The sequence below is a fragment of the Dreissena polymorpha genome, chromosome 13, assembly GCF_020536995.1.
Source record: "Dreissena polymorpha isolate Duluth1 chromosome 13, UMN_Dpol_1.0, whole genome shotgun sequence".
Lineage (NCBI taxonomy): Eukaryota > Metazoa > Mollusca > Bivalvia > Myida > Dreissenidae > Dreissena > Dreissena polymorpha.
This window is the reverse complement of record NC_068367.1, coordinates 65,021,581-65,039,301: the sequence shown is the minus strand read 5'-3', so window position 1 is coordinate 65,039,301 and position 17,721 is coordinate 65,021,581. Positions and strand designations below refer to the sequence as shown.

At 36.1% G+C, this 17,721-nt stretch overlaps 1 protein-coding gene across 3 annotated transcripts in view; it reads left to right on the top strand.

Annotated features, from left to right (window-relative positions):
• The first annotated feature begins 16,113 nt into the window (after positions 1–16,113).
• Positions 16,114–17,721, top strand: part of LOC127855260 (transcription factor atf-2-like) — a 132,764-nt gene continuing 131,156 nt past the window's right edge. For 2 of the 3 annotated variants that reach the window (XR_008037433.1, XM_052390705.1), the window contains exon 1: positions 17,149–17,618. Coding sequence is in view for 1 of the 3 variants with exons in the window: in XM_052390705.1 (XP_052246665.1) it covers positions 17,536–17,618 (83 nt within the window). In the remaining 2 variants the exon portion in view is untranslated. Of the gene's footprint in view, positions 16,528–17,148; positions 17,619–17,721 lie in introns of those variants that run through there. The other variant, XM_052390707.1, reaches the window with a different exon arrangement.

Sequence of the window (17,721 nt, the reverse complement as noted above, 5' to 3'; positions counted from 1 at the left end):
GGCAAAAAATGCAATAACGGACTGAACGTTTCGTGATTGTCGATGCTATGTGCTAACCAAGCAATCCAAAAGACAGGGATACATCGCCGGGATTCTTTTTGACCTTTACCGGTAACTTGAAAAAAGTTCATATTTTCAGTATATTCGATAATAAAATTTCGCGATGTGAAATCGAAAGTACATCGCGAAAATGTCATAACGATATACACACTATAAATAACGCAAGTAGATTGATCATTTTACTTATAAAATATATACAATTCACTACGCATGCACAATTTGCATTCCTGGATTTACCACGTGACGATGACGATCAATCTACTTGCGTTATTTATAGTTAACTGGTAGTTACCTGGTACCTGTACGCAGTAAAATTTATTACCGAATATACTCACGGTGTAGTAATCGACGACTAGATAGGCTACCCGTGCCAGAAAAGTGAGCCGATCGAGAGGCTTCCCCAATCTCCACGCTGAGTTGTCGTTCCTTGCTCTCACATACAACTCTGCATAAGGCTCAGCACGCCATTTTGTCTACCAAATAGCTAAAACCGAACAAACGCATACAATGTATATTTGAGTGGATATTTAAGATCGCATGCATTTAATTAAGAAATATGACTTTTAAATGTACGATAAATCGTGCAAAAACTTGTGAGTTTTAATGCAACTCTTTGGAACTATTTTATTGCCCATTTACACAGATGTAATCATTCCACGCACTTCACAAATGTAAACAATTGTACATGTTTTTTATTGAGTGACGTTAGGCATTGCTTCGACGTATTTATGTATGTCGGTTTCTTAACATAAAAAAAAACATATCAATTTTATAATAATTAATTAAGACTGATATAAGATATCATGGTATGAGATGGTTTTCTTTAATGCAGTTAATGCAATGTAACCGTCGTGCAAGAGATTGTTCAATATACTGTAACCTCACTAATGAACGCTTGGAACGATCATGACATGAATGAGACGCTTTCATAACAATAGTCCGTTCTGAGCCCAACACAGAGGTGAATGTAATGTGACCGTCGTGCAAGAGATTGAGGCTTCCCGTGCCACAACGAAAGCGAAAGTAGGCATTTTTTAAGTAAAATTGATGAAAATTACTATATAGCGTACATTGAACGTAAGGATTTGATCATAAAGATGCTATCAATGACACTCGATATTTGACATATTTGGGAAAAGCTATGATAAAAAGTCATCAAAGTGGCATGTATGCACGATTGTTCCACCAACCTCGTCATCATTCCATCTTCGATAGAGGTTGTGATATGTGTTTGGACCTGCGGAATACTGTGAACATCTAGCTGGATATATGCTTCAACTCATGGACCTCCTCTTTTTATGCACAAATGTGTTTACGGGTTTCAATTTTATATTTTCTTACCTGTTTTGTGAATGCCGATCATCCATTTTCTTGTATATAACAGAGAGGCAGCCGAGAATGAACAGAGAGGCAGCATTTTGACAGAGAGGCCACCGATATGCATCTACACCGTGATACTGAAAATACGAAAACTTAACATCTTTTTTCAAGTAATGTAATATACCAGTCGTGATATTTTAATCAATATAAACTAATAATTGTAAAAAAATACGGTATTGTATTACTTTCCATTTTTCGTCAATCGCGGTTGACGGTCCCTTTAAGTAAATGGGTTGCCATTTTACTATTTGTAAGATTGATATCAATTATGCTAAGTCTTGGTGAAATTGTTCATTTTCATAAAAAATGAACTCTACTTACTGACTAAATTCCAAGTTGATGCCTTTTTAAGTTTGGAAAAAAGTCAAAATACATTAAAAAGGCAATCACTATAAAATAGAGAAGCAAGAGTTATGGTTCTTGTACAATTCACAGAAGAAAGAAGAAAAGCTGGCTGTACAATGTGAAAGAGTGGTTGTCCCTTCCCGTGGCAATGCTAATCATAGCAGCCTACAACAGACCTCACTGACTGGATAAACTCGGTGTCGTCGTCCCTCATTTCCCTCCATCGGCCAGACTAGCCAAAAGAATGATGATGATAATGATGATGACGCTGATGATGACGCTGATGATGACGCTGATGATGATGATGATGATGATGATGATGATGATGATGATGATGATGATGATGATGATGATGATGATGATGATGATGATGACGACGACGACGACGACGACGACGACGGCGACGACGATGATAATGATAATGATGATGATGATGATGATGATGATTTCTACATTTGTACATATTTTAATTTAATGATAAGCCATTAACTTCTTGTGGCTCAATATGGATAAAGGAACCATTCCTTGTCTTACACAAACTTGATAATATATGACATTGGCTTACTAAAAAGGAAATTTGCGTGAACCAAAGTCTACCACATAACAGTCAAAATCTTAAGATATGTAAGTATGATATAACATTTTTGTAAAACACTTATAGTTTCATGCAGACCTTATAGTCGATTCGAAGTACTATCACGCCCATCCAAACATGGACTGATAAAAACGCATACTAACTTGATACAGAGGGAAACAGGTAACTAAAGTACCAAGGGTCTTCTTAAGTACCATATACATTTCCATAGGTCAGTCACATACACATGTACTCTCTTGACGCAATTTTGTTTCATAACAGGAAAGACGTCATTAACTGATCAATGGTATCGATTTTTCTTCGAGATTGGTTAACAATACAGTGTCGGGTTCACAGTTTTACCTATTCAGTTTCAAATTAAAACAACATATTTTACATAGCACAGTTGCAATTATCTCTTTGAAAAAACAAACATGTTTAGACACGATACATTCATACATCGTTTAATAAAATGGTCTAATGTACTGTTCAAATTACAGCATGTATGGCAAGCGGTTCGCAAGCGGTTCGACGCATAATCCCAAGAAACTAGGTTTCTCATGAGAACCTAGGTTTTCAAATGAGAACCTAGGTTCTCATGAAAACCTAGGTTCTTATTTGAAAACTTATGTTCTTGAAGCCATATGCAATCTTCAAGCGAGAACCTAGGTTCTCATAAGAAACTAGGTTTTCAAATGAGAACCTAGGTTCTCATGAAAACCTAGGCTCCCATTTGAAAACTTGGGTTCTTGAAGCCATGTGCAATATTCAAGCGAGAACCTAGGTTCTCATTCTGAGAACCTAGGTGCTCATGAGAAACCTAGTTTCTTGGGATTATGCGTCGAACCGCTTGCCATAAGCATGGGTTCTGGCACAGCCCTGCAATCACAACTGATCCGGTGACACATAAGACATGTGTTTTACAAACAGGCTACGATCATAAAACCTGACATATGAACCAACCACGTGATGATAGCCTAGCAACGTGGTACAGTAATTGTACCTTTGTTATTATTATTTTTTTTTATTTAGGTATTTTTTATATTATGAACCTAAACTTATACACTTTTTCAAAATGTAAAAGAAAATGATACTTCTTTTAATAATATAATACGTAAACAAAATCATTTTAATCCAACAAAATCTGCTAAGATTTTCTTGTGATGGCAGAGATTGTATGTGAGAGCAAGGAATGACAACTCTGCGTGGAGATTGCGATAATTAATGAAGGGATAATAGTAAGCAAACATCAAGTTGTACTTCATGCATTCGTTGTATTTGATGCGCAGCATTTTAAGAACACATGCATGTCAATTATTACAAACATTTTACTGTGATTACTATTCAAAACATTTTTTGTTCAAAATTGGCAATTCACGATTCAATAATCTACAACCATACTTTATGATCATGCTTAAGGGGGGGGGGCAAATTGGCACACATTTAACGGCCCCATATTGTAATATGTTACAGACAACGAAATTACAATTACCACAGTTTATGTTGGTGCAAACCACACATTCATACACAAGTTTATCAAATGCGTATCACTGTACTCTATGGTAAAATATGGGATTTGATGCAAAAACAAAATGTATTAACCCATTTATGCCTAGCGTCTAGAAAAAAGGCCTTGGCAAACAGCGTAGACCCAGATGAGACGCCGCATGATGCGGCGTCTCATCAGGGTCTGCGCTGTGTGCTGAAAGGAATTTCTGTAAGAAATATTCTAAATATAGAAATAAATATACTTGACATACCTAATTTTGGAAATAAATTGATCCAATTTAGAAGGATGGGAGAGTCTACTAGGCATAAATGGGTTAAGCTTTCTGTTCTGTTGTGTAGTCTCATTTTTTGAAAATGTTAGCAAAGAAGCTTATCGCCAGATACCTTGTATGAAACCTTAATAAGAAGTTTAAATAGATCAGAAGTCATAATTTAGACTTTCATTTATTGCACTACACGAGACAGCCTCTGCAACATTAAGGCAACGTTATGGGCCCATGTTGCTTTCTTACCTCGTAGCAATTCTACCTACGTTCTACGATCAAGTGTTGTCTACGGTGGCATTGAGGTGACAAACTCTCCTTCCTTTTTTTCTCCACACAACTTTTTTTCTATCTCGTTCCCACGACATACTAACTAGAGCGAACGACTACGGAACTCGTCGGAACGAGTAAGCTGTGTCGTGGGAGCGATTTACTAAGTCGAGAAAACGATATAGAAAAGGGGAATGCAAAACTAAGTAAAACAGGAGTACAATGAAAAGAGAGTGGCGCAGTAAATAAATGATAGGTGCATTAAACAAAAAAGGAGAGAATTTTAGCATACCCGGTGGAACAAGTTAGTCTGCCAATCAACTTCTGCTTTTTACTGGAAGATTTTTTTTAGTTGAGAGCGTTAGCTCACGACTACTGCAGAGAGGCAGTTTTCAAGTCAGTTTGCAGTTAGCTACGCTAGGAACGATAACTGCAAGTCATTCTGCTGTTAGCAACGTTAGGAACGATAACCACTGCCTGTTTATACTCCACCACTGGTATACTGCAGCAGACAGCCTGTATGTAACCAATAGGTTTAAGAGCTTGTGCGACGATATTGGCCAATCTAGTGTTCATAACAGCTTGTGCGACGACATTGGCCAGTTTATCATTGAAATCTGTACATATTGGCTGCTTTCAGGGAAAACGAGGCTTAATGCTGCATTAAAAGTCTGTTATGTGGGCGAAATTGTTGATCAATAATTTAAAGAAAATAAATAAAGTATTAGATACACATAACACAACATGTACATGATTATAGGCTTGTTATTCTTTAGCAAATTCTAAAGATGGTTGCCTGTAGAGCAACCTATTGTGAAAAAAGAGACCTATTTTTGTTATTTTGTCTAAGGTATCTCTATAACATAAATATGAGGATAAACAGTGCACACACATCTCGACCTGTGCTTTAAGACACACTCTTTATACATTTGAATGGGTTGTGTTGATTTCAAACTTGCGATCAGAGCTCCAGGTAATTTTTTCAGACGAGGGGTATTTCACGCATTAAATTTTTTATTGATGAGTAAAAATCAAAATCCGATAATTTGAAGGAGTATTTATGTTCAAAGGATAAGAATTTATAATAAATTGTACATTAGTGTTAACTCGCTACAACAAGCAGTCTTGTATACAATAAAGCAATCACTTTTGTTTTATTTAACAGTTTTTCTGTTTTCCCATTGGCTAATAAGCAGCCATTAATCTCTTTTCCCGTCTTGATTTGGCAAGCCTCTGTTTTCATGACAATTAAACACAAACACATGAAGATGCTGCGGCATACGTCACAAAAAGAAAAGCGCTTTCGGGACAGAGTCTTCCGGTCAGGACGGCACAGATCGTGACAGTCAAATGAAAACAAGCAAGCAGCAATTTTTCGCATTACATTATGATTCAAGTGGAATCATTTATAGCAAACCGGATTTCAATATATCTAACAGGTTAAACATGTGCTTAGTCACGTTACCTGAATGGCAAGCAGGTGACATCCGTAAAACTTGTTTATTATATATGTATTTCACCTGCCATTTAAAAAGTACTTGAAGGAAAAAGGTTTTTCCATTGTGCCACACGAGAAATGAACTGATAGCAAACATTATATGCTTAAAGTTGGGCGATTCGGGTTTTATCGAATGTGATGTCAAGTGTTTTCACCATAAGCGTATATATATTCTCAACAATGCAGTGGGAAGCCCGTTGTGTCAACATCGGCCTTTATCGTTGGCCAAAACTTAATGATACCTTCTGACTGAGATGTAAATTAGGTCGGGAACCACTTTCTATACATAGATAGTGATATCACTACTACATTACCGGTGTGGACACACTTACGAGAATCAGTCATGTTTACATGAATTTATATGCATGTATAAACGGCTAATACGCATTGAAAATTGCACACGATGCGTAATCCGAATTATGCCAGAAGTTTTTTTACCCAACATTATTTTAAGTCATGCGTATTGTATTTTTCTCATGCGTATTTTACGCAAATACGCATCTTATCTGGCCCTCTGCTTGCGATATAAAAAGCTATAACATAATTTTGAAAACTGAGTTGAGTCTAAGATTATGCAATAGCGAACAACTTCAGTGCCTTCAGCGCTTTGATTAATTTTGGTGTGGTCTTGTGTTGTGAGAGGAAGCCGGAGTGCCTGGAGGAAACCCCACCTGTCCGGTATGGTGACCACCAACCAAACTCACATGCATCGGGTGTTAATTCTTACCGGGCCAGCAATATATATGCATTCATAATAGTTGCAAAATTTGAATGGCTGACTAAGTAAAGATTTTTTCCTTCTTCATTACACATGTGTTTGAATAGTTAAGACATATTTTTATTGTATTACTACTTGCATAATGAATGTCATTGTTATGTGCTACAAACCGTAGGTAGGTATAAAATAATGAAGAAGACATATTTTACAATATATATTTTTATTAAAAAAAACATGAAAACTAATGGTCCATTAGAAAATGCATGTTTCCTATTCGGATTGAAAAAGAAATAAGGATCTGGATGCTTGTTCGTCATTCATTAGTCATATGGGAACTGGCGTATTAATACGTAACATTAATCAGAAATGTATTACACTGTTTTATCGTCATAACATATGCAATAATTTGCATAATGTATTGTACTCTTTGCTACATGTTTAAGTAAGAAAAAGCCAGTTCCTTTATTCAGTTGAATAAGGAATAAGGATGAGGTTCCCCTTTTCCGTATTCAGCCTGAACAAATGACCCGACCTGGAAAGCATCAGGGCTACTATATTGGTGTTTGCAGCATCCTCATTCCCAAGAACAGAACTTAATCACCAAAAATCAGTCGCTTCTGCACAAAACCAGTCCAACTTGATTCGCAGTTTGCTAAGATGGGGATGTTGAACTTCTTATTTTCTGCGGCCACTTGCGCTGTCTTCCCGGCCTCCTACATGGTCCGGACATTTCATGTACCGATGGTGGTGTTGGTCCTGGTGGAGATGATGGTCTTCGGCCTGACCAACACCAGTTGACTCTGGCTTTTACCACCGGCGTCACATACATTCAAGCTGCAGGTCCATCCTCTCCCATTTCCGCGATGTCTGTCGCTTTGGTTTTCGGCGTTAATGAAGATAGCGGGTATTCACATGGTAGGGTACTTAGCCGCGTGATATATCCGCCTCTATTTTCAGCCAGGTTTGGGACCGGCCTTAGCGGGGGTAAAGCTAGGACAGTAACCTGTTATATGGTGGCACATTACGAAACATTGACGTCATTTATTTACAATGTTAACAAATGATCTGCACTATTGACAAACATTTAAGTTAAGGATTCACAGTTTGCTGCTTTTTTGATTCATACCATGCAAAACGGACGTCATTGGGCCATCCTTGGCGGAGTTAAGAAAACTTTTTACTTTATGACATAATAACAATGTACGTCTTACCTAAATTTCCTCCATGAAAAATGTAACATTAGAGCCATACATTTACATCCCATATTGCAGACCTATATGAAACCCATACTTCTGAATACATGCAAGTTATTATACAATATGTTAAAATGGAACTCTGAGACCCCAAACTGCCTAAACAAAATGGAATTAATACTTGCGAATGATTCCGTACAATGAAAACATGTCCATGGACAAGTGTTTATAAACACGAATAATACATATGGGCCGTGCTCTGTGAAAAGGGAATTTAATGCATGTGCGTAAAGTGTCGTCCCAGATTAGCCCGTCCGCACGGGCTAATCAGGGACGATACTTTCCGCTTTTATGATTTTTTTTCGTTGAAAGAAAGTCTCTTCTTAGCAAAAATCCAGTTAAGGCGGAAAGTGTCGTCCCTGATTTGCCTGTGCGGTACAAACAGGCTAATCTGGGACGACACTTTACGCACATGTATTAAACCCCCTTTTCATAGAGCGCGGCTAATATATTCAATGGTTACAGACTAAGGTTTTTCTCACAGAATACTGGGATCACACTCCTTTTTTCAACGGAAATATCTGATAGTTATACATGCAATTTTTGTACACTTTCAGAATAATCAATATTCAATTATTCTGGGATTGTTTTACACATTTTTATAAATGAAATATAAGATAGTAAAAAACGCAAATATACTCATAATAATTGACTACAAAATGTTACTTCTTGGTGATACACGTGTTAATACTATCTGCTTCCTCTTTTCATGGATGCTTTTGAGTGCAAATTGAAAGAAATTATTCAAAAAGTTTTAAGGCGTGTCTAAGATTAGCTTAAAGTATTTATGCAATTACATACAGGGAATCAAATAAAGGAAACGACTCCTATTATATGTAAAAAAAATATACAAAATGTTTAATGTGTCAGGTTTTTGTTTGCATATAGTATTCGTAGTTACGATTGATTGCGTTTTTAAACTGCTCACTTAGTGTAAAATCATTTTTGTTAAAAATGTCAATTTATAGCGCAACGAGCAAATGTTGCACACTTGGGTTTTATGTTGTTTGAATACTGTAATCAAAGTGTGAGTGTAGTTGTAAATCTAAAACCGTTTTCACTACGAATAACTTGATGTTATTGTTGTAAAGATAAACAGTATTTGAAACAGTAAAGTAAAAGAGGCAAAACGGTTAATGGAGTTATGAAGTGATTCAGTTTGTGTATTGATATTTTTAACATAGCTGAATACATACCATATTGTAAAATTAGTCTATGAATGTACGTGTCTTTGTAAATTGTGTGTATATACATACATTATGAAATGCATAAAATCATTAAAACGGGAAAATATGTCGGACACAAAAAGAGTAATTAAAGTTGTTAATGACAATTTAAGGACAATAATAATATAAAAAAATGTCTTATTGATACCATAATTAAATTTTAACACCTTAAAAAAATATATATAAAGCCTTCATCAAAATCACTATTACAATGCTAAAAGAGCACAACGAAGACTGCCATTTTGATCAAACTTAATTTTTGGCAGCAGAATTGCTTCTTTGATACCACCTCGTCTTGTTAAATCAGGTGTACCAGCAATGGTGAGGGCATGTAAAACACATAGGAGCAGCGCTCCAGGAAAATGGGGTTTAATGCATGTCCTCAGAGGCTAATCTGGCGACACTTTTCGCTTAAAATAGTTCTTATACTTAAATTTAAAAAAAAATGAAATATCATAAAGCGAAAATTATCGTCCCTGATTAGCCTGTGCGGACTGAACTTAAAAACATGCGTATATGTATATTTAAAAACTGTCTTTTGTTCATTAAAGTGTTTTTCAAGTGCTAGAAACTAGAATTGTTTTTCCTTTGATGTGGATTGAGTTTTCTTGGAACAAAATTCACCTACATAGACACACAATAATATATAACAATAATATGACACACAATAATTTGATACTCAACATAAACATATTATATATTGTTGAATTATCCTTTATAAATATATATAGAAAATATATCAATATATTTGACCTTTTTTAAATTTGCCATTAACATTAACTTTATGGTTTTCGATTTTTCATTTTAATAGCATATTCCGAACAAAGCACTATTTATTATTGAAAGCTGTTTTGCCTTATCGACCATAAAGATTTAATTCTTCAACATAATAAAACACTAAAATTGTTCCCAGTTGACCGAAGGCCCTGAACTTGTTTGCCCTTTACTCAGATGCATTTCCCAAACAATAGTAATTGCACTTTCCCGACCGCTAGGGCAGCATCCATCCTCCCCGTTGAAACCGAATAACGGCCATAACTTGACCCTAAGTGACCTTGCATACGTTACCCCATATAACTTCGCTTGACCTCTAGCGGTAAAACATACATTTACCATGCCTATGCGCGCAGAAAACATTTAATGGATTCTCAGCGGACCTTGAGTAGATTTTTTCATAGGCTAAGAGGGGTCATTCTGCGGTCACTGCAAATGGACTTCGCGTTTTAGCGGACGTGGCGGCTGTGGAAATGCGTTTGTGCATGTTAATATCATCTATCGCCCGCTCAGCCGACGCGCACCGACAATGGGAATTAAAGCAATTATGATTGCAATATGCTAATTTGGACTTTGTCTGTCTTCGGAGAAGATATTAAATCAATTGCGAGCCCTGATCCCGAGGCGTTTTCGTGAGTTGCCGGGTATGAAATGTCAGGATGCATTGATATTTGAAATATCCGTTTTGCAGACATTTCATTATTGTAATAAACCTAAAATTAATTGCTAATTCGTTGTTTGCTAGTTTTTGTGTCTGCTTTTTACAGAAAAAAACAACGAGTCAGTATTTCATATGTTGTATTTTCATAAGCTTAGTCAAATATACATAGCATACAGATACATTTGTATACATATTTATTGTTTCATTGTAAGTTACGATAACTTATGATGCTAGTCTAAAGACTGCATTTTAGTTTTACATTAAACACTTTTAGAAAAAAAGATAAACTGCGTATGAGCCACGTCCTGTGAGAGTGGATCTTATAACATTGTCTGTCAGCGTAGCGCAGTCTGGTCAGGAGCTACACTGTCCACAAATGAGACCACGAAACCGTGTGTGACTTTATAGGGGATTTGGTAGCCCCTGACCAACATGCTCGTCTGCTACCGTCGGTTTGGTGCTACGCTATGCGCATATGGCATAACACCCTATTTTCGCATGACGCGACTCGTACGGTAATTTATATGGTGTTAGAAATCATATTTTCAACCTTATTCTCAAGACCTTGACTTTTGAGTAAGGAAACAATAAGGTTGCATGCTACCATAAGCGTTAACCCATGATGCGGCGTCTCATCAGGGTCTGCACTGTTTGCTTAAAGGAATTTCTGTAAGAAATATTCTAAATAAAGAAATAAATATACTAGACATCCCTAATTTTGGAAATAAATTGATCCAATTTAGAAGGATGGGAGAGTCCACTAGGCATAAATGGGTTAAGCTATAATATCAGCCGCGTCGTGCGAAAGTGTTGCGGTTTTTGTGCCATATGCGACCAGCGTACCTCAAAGCCGGCCTACGCATTCGCACATTCCGGTCTAGAGCTTCTCTGTCAATTAATTAGACCACAAACTTCATAGCGGACTTCATAGCTAAAAGGGTAGCTACAAGTCTGGAGCTACACTGGACGCATATGGCTTAAGACCCACTTTCGCATTACGCGGCTCATTATGATTTAAACAAGAAATAAGTATACTGTTTATCAATGTAACGATTTTACGCAAATAATTATACAACATATCATACATTGATTTTCAACCAGTCTTAAAAAACTTAAAAGTGATTACCGTATTTTACATTCGCTTATTTCTATAATCATATGAGATGTTCTTCAAGCAATAAATACGGATTTGCACAAGAGGAAATACATCAAGAATCGTAATTTGTAAATGAACATAACCCTACTTTTCTATATATAATATAAGCATCATCAGATGCCGTATATATACAGTATCACATTTTTATTAAATAACCTCGCCGTGACTGATTGAATGTAATATGAACATATTTTCAGTGTAATTTGCGGATTTCATTTGGTCATGAAATGCTATTTCTACCTAATGATATTTTCACCACTTATGCGCCTTTGTTTCGTTAAGAAATCCTTGAGATATTAATAGATAACAATATGCTAAACACAGCAAATTGAAAACGTATTTAGTGCAATATATTGATCTACAATTAGTATACAAAGTAATTATGTATTTTAGATGTATACTACTTTTTAATTTTAAAATATAGACGTTAAGGTCAATATTTTTCTCACGGCATACTTAGTACACGCATTTTTAATCCCTCCGCGACCAGCGATTATCTTCGCAGGGTTCTGAATGTGCAGTTTCAAAAAACAATGCACATGGCCCTACAAAGGGTTTTATGTCCCTATAAATCTCAAGGTGGCTCTGCTTTCAATTGACCCCGTCGGCCCCTCGCGCCCCGAAAATCGCGGACCTCTGTCCCTGGCAACACAATGCCCCTCTCACCAGATCACAGGCGATAGGATGTACCGGCACAATGTAATTGATCCCGCTCGGATCCGCGGTATGATACTGACAGAATTTATGTTGACATCTGAATTTAGAGTTTGACCCGCGCGACCCAGTCCGTTAAACCTTCCAGTGTCCCTTCAGACCCCGTACCCGACCTTTTACTGTATCCCCTAAAACAGCTTGACCTCGTATAATCCTACATGGCGCGCCCCGGTGACCTTCCGGTAAAAAGCATTACCTTTCAACCCGTCGATAAATTGAAGGTCACGCATAAACGCGCGGTGCATTTTAGGGTTCGAAAAAAGTACGACAGCCTTTGAATTATTGTTCACTGCTGATTAATATTGATATGATACCCGATGTGACCCCGGTCACCTATACATAGCTATACGTATTCGAATTTGAAATAAAAACGCAACAATACGCTCCTAATGACTTGGCCGTTCCTTTCTTGTTATTCTCTTCTCTTCATAAAACCAATCCAAAAATACCATCGCCAATAAAGCGTAAACGAAAACCTTTCACGATAATGGCTTTCCAAGTATACTTATCTTCCTTTAAACTCAATCTGACTTATATAAATTAACTCTGCCATAACCCCGTGCAACCTTACACGACCTTTGACTTGTTCGTAAACCCTAACAAACCATGCAAACGTATAATATACACTCTGTGCCTGTCATAACGCGGCGTCTTCCCATTTGTCTATTGCTGATTATCTAAACTATATCAAAAACACAACCTCCTGTAAGGCATTACGGTAAAATATAAATGGCAAAAAATAAGATCTTACCTCGGTCAGAAGGTAACGACCGGGCAAAGGTCATCCCGAAGGTCACGGTTGTAACGCGAACGAGAAAAAAGCTGCTACAGGAAATAAATTACCGTAATATCGACTTTTTCCTGGACGAGCCGTTACGCTGTTGCAAAATAAGATCTAACTCAACAAGCTTTGCGAGGAATAGGGCAAAATAAGGGCACAGAAATGATGACAGGCGCGATAACGAGTTATCCGGGACCGAACTTGTCAACTCACATATTTTATCGATAATAGTCGTAACATACCAAGGCTGGTAATTGAAACTCGAGTAAGGCGATTTGTCATAAAGAACCTCGCTATTAACTTAAAGCACATCAACCGTGCAAATGACTCGGTCATTATAGTTTCAGATGTTACGGAGTGTATTATTTCAGGCTATATTTATTCACGGACTCTAGTTATTTACACCGTTCACACGTAGTCACAGTCAAGTGTGTTTTGTACAGCTTTGTTGTTGATTGTATGTATGAAGATGTATAGCAGTGTGTACTGTTGTTCATGTTGTTGTAAGCGACTATGTATGACGTACCCTTTGGGTCGAAAGTACTAATACACTATGATAATGAATCATGCACATCGTTAAAGTGCGGACACATATTTTTGTCTCCTCGAAAATAAATTAAGATTTATGTGCTCAGTGGATTACATTTTTCGATATTCAATATTGAATAATAATTGTTTTCTTTAATAAAACATAAAAACCTGAAATTAAATCATTCATACTAATAATCAACATAAAATAGAATTGAAGGGGCGCTTCGAATGATGCTCCAAATGAAAACTTAAAACAATTAAACACAGCAACAAGCCCGCTATAGGCAACACAATTATTGGCGAAAAATGCACAATCAATGAAAATAAGTTCACGCTATCCTTTCAAAATCATGACACACTTATTGAAAATTATTGATGAAATCGCATTTCTTGATGTCACCTCTCAAAAGGCAAATACTACGTACCCAGTTTGATACTTAATACATTAAAACTTTCCATGTAAGCATGTTTGTAGGTTTGTCTCATGTGAACTTAAACATTTAAAATGCTATTTCAGACATGCCAATATCAGAGGAGAGTGTCCTTTTATCTTGAACCAGTCAAATGTCAGCGCATGTAGCGCAGACTCAGGTAGCGTATATGTTAGTGACTCTTACTCTACAAAGTAAGTCATCTCAAATCTATTTTTTTAAACGGTTACATTTTTGCAAAATATTAGAATAAGTCATAACTAACACGTAGTTATATCACAAACTATTGGCTTTAAAATGTTGAGGGAATGTTAAGGAAATTATACCAATAACTAAACCTTGTATAATAAACGCAATATTTTATTATATACATGAATAAAACATTTACAGTCTTATATATGTATGTTTTCATAACTATTTAAGAAAATATATTTCAAACATACATTTGAAATCTCTGGTATTGCAAATGCAATGCGTATACTTTTGAATTTCAACCATTTTAGGGATTTTATTTAAAATACGATACAAAATACGATATTTATTATGATGCATTCTATTTATGAGAATCTTCTGAATACATACACATTATTAGATTTTTCAAATCGATATCAATACTTTAAACGTTCGTTTCCAAATATGCATAGCATAAGAATCAGTCAGGATTCGCTTCATTAAAGAATATATTAACTTAAATTTTTATAGGCAAAGTTTGAAATCGTTCATAAAATATTACCGTATTATCTGAAGTGTATGAAATAATAAGTTTGTATAGTTTTATAGGCAAAATTCCTTTCCTAATTTTGTGCGGGTTATATGTATATTTACATTTATATAAAAACAATACCATAGAATAAGTTGCATAGCGAAATCAAACGAATTGTGATAAGGGCAAAAGACATTCATTGATTGTTGTGTGATTTTAAATGTATTCAATTGACATAAAAGCAACTGAATATGGTTTGCGGTTGCATTGGTTTGGCATTTGATGCTGTTATAAACTTTGACAGATATATTATTTTTTATAATAATAAATGCGTACATTTTTTCTGGTACACTGATTTCAGTCAGTTGATAGGTACCAATGGTCTTAAATTTTCAAAAATGGAATAATTTGACCTAGTTTTTTCCCATGCCACAAAGTGCTTACATTATGTCCCTTACATAATTTTCACTATTGTACATTTGGAATCGTTAGACACACAATATATAACAAAGGTTTTGTGAGGAGGGGGTATAACAATATGTCGGTCCAGAAGGCATGTGCCATACGGAAATGTAATTGCAGTTAAATAAATTCTCAGTTCATCAAATACATATATGTCATTTCTTAGAACCATTGCACTCGATTTTTGTCGGCTTCGATTTGCTGTCTATACTTGCAAATGATGCTTTCTTATCAGCGTTTTCATTTTAATGATAGGATAATAGTGACATTGATTAATTTTTTAAATAACACGACATATATATTCTCGTAATATTATTGTTTTACTCATGTGGACTGAGCAAAACTAAGTATCGAAGAAGTGTTGTACATTATAAACAAAACATGACTTGTAAATGGTCCACAATAACTTGCGTCATCGTACCGACATTAAGTAAACAAAAAAGAGATCACAAACAACTATACAAATTAAAACACCATTAACCATATCTTTTACGCAGAATAAACATTTCATCGCGTAACAAAATCCGAAAAGGGATGGTCCCATATGCCATAGTATTATAAGTTGAATTATTGAATAATTGCGAAAACATGTTTAAAAAGTCTTATTAGGAAACGCATTCCGAGCCTCCACTGTTAATAAAATACTACTTCAGAAAAAGAGAGATAGTTATTAGGGATAATTCAATGTTTCTCACATCAGCTCGCAATTCGACCCAATAATTACATGAGTACGCTTCAATCAATTACATAATCGTGATGCGCGCGCACCATCTTTAGGTCATGCGAGGTTAATAAAAATGGAAGTCATATTGACTTATTCGGTTAATTTAACGTAGGATTAAAATAGTCTATTAAGTACTGGAATCAGGTGATTCAGTCTTCTTGTACTGGAATCAGGTGAAGCAGTCTTCTTTGCCATGGTTTTATTCACTATTCATACGACCTTCTAATTCTCATCGCGCGTTCTTTGTGTCGGCTGGTTTGTTTAAAGTGTTTGTTGAGGTCATGTCGGTTCACATATCGCGAGTAGCGAGTGATTCAGCTTAACTCAGTGAGGCGTCTCTGTTTATCGTATAAACATGGGACCGAAATACGTTAAGGGCGAGTGTTATGCAATGTGATTTTTAGACTTATATTTCAGCTTTACACTCAGGGATATGAACTCAGGAATTTGTCAGTTGGAACCCCTGAAGTTTAAAGGAAATCAGAGCTTTCCTGGTGAGTACGTTTTATTGAGACTTTGTTTCTTACTAACAGTCATTCATGACTAGGGCTCGTTCATTGTTAAATTTGACAAAGATAACGCGATCAGATAAATGTATGTCGTTTCGAAAAATAAAGTTGTACATTGTTTAACGGAGAATCGGGAAGGAACGCGTTTTGATTGCAACCTAAAATGTATCGGTAATGTAATGTGCCGAACGTCTATTTTCATGAGTTACGTTACACGAATCATGTCCCTAAGAAGATCTATCTCGCCCCACTATCGTCGCGTGATAACCTAAAAACATGTTACGAAATCTCAAGGTATTTCAGGTCAAGATCATATTCGGTCGTTGATTAACATAATGTTTACGAAAAGTCTTAGGCAGGCCATTTTACTTTTAATCGATGAGCGCGAATATGTTAATTTCTCCCGACAGGTAGATTGAACATGGGGACTGTACGTTGAGCCTTGGCCTCAATTGACTCCGCTGGTCGAAAAACGCGCCGGTCAGGTGAGGTCAAATCGCGGTCTACCGGTTTGAAAAGTTTACTTAAGGTGAACACTTTATAGACCCGCCAGAAGCGAATGGTGAATTTACTCTGCTTTGGAAGTTAAAGTCGGTAGTACAGTTGATCACTTTTGTAGACCACCGCACAAACTCGCGCGAGACCATTCGATATAATTATGCGAAACATTTCTGCGGTGTATTGAACTTCGCAATCAATGAATATCGGCAGAGTTACCATAAATATCATAACAGTGTTTACGCATGCTCGGGGTCACGTGTCTATTCTACTATTGTTATAGTAGTATTTTCCTGCTATAGGTATTCAGTTATGTAAAGGCTGATCACTGCCAAGCGAGCGTATTTAAAGCAGTTGTAAGAAATCGTTGAGTTAGAATTATTCAGCTAGCGAAGAGACATGTGCGCATTGATAGAATAATTTGCTATGATATTGTGAATATTTTGTTAATGTTAGTGAATAATACGAGTTTGAGCATTTCGTATAAGAACAATCATGTTGCTTGAAAAAACTTTGGCGGGTTATCACGAGACGTATTATAAGGGAAATTATGGGGATCCGGACCACCCGAGCATTGGGTATGTAATCCATTGATAAACGCAAACCAAATGCATTTTGCATTTGTATTTATGTTTTTTTATATTTATTTGTTTATTTTATTTATTTATTTATTATTAATTT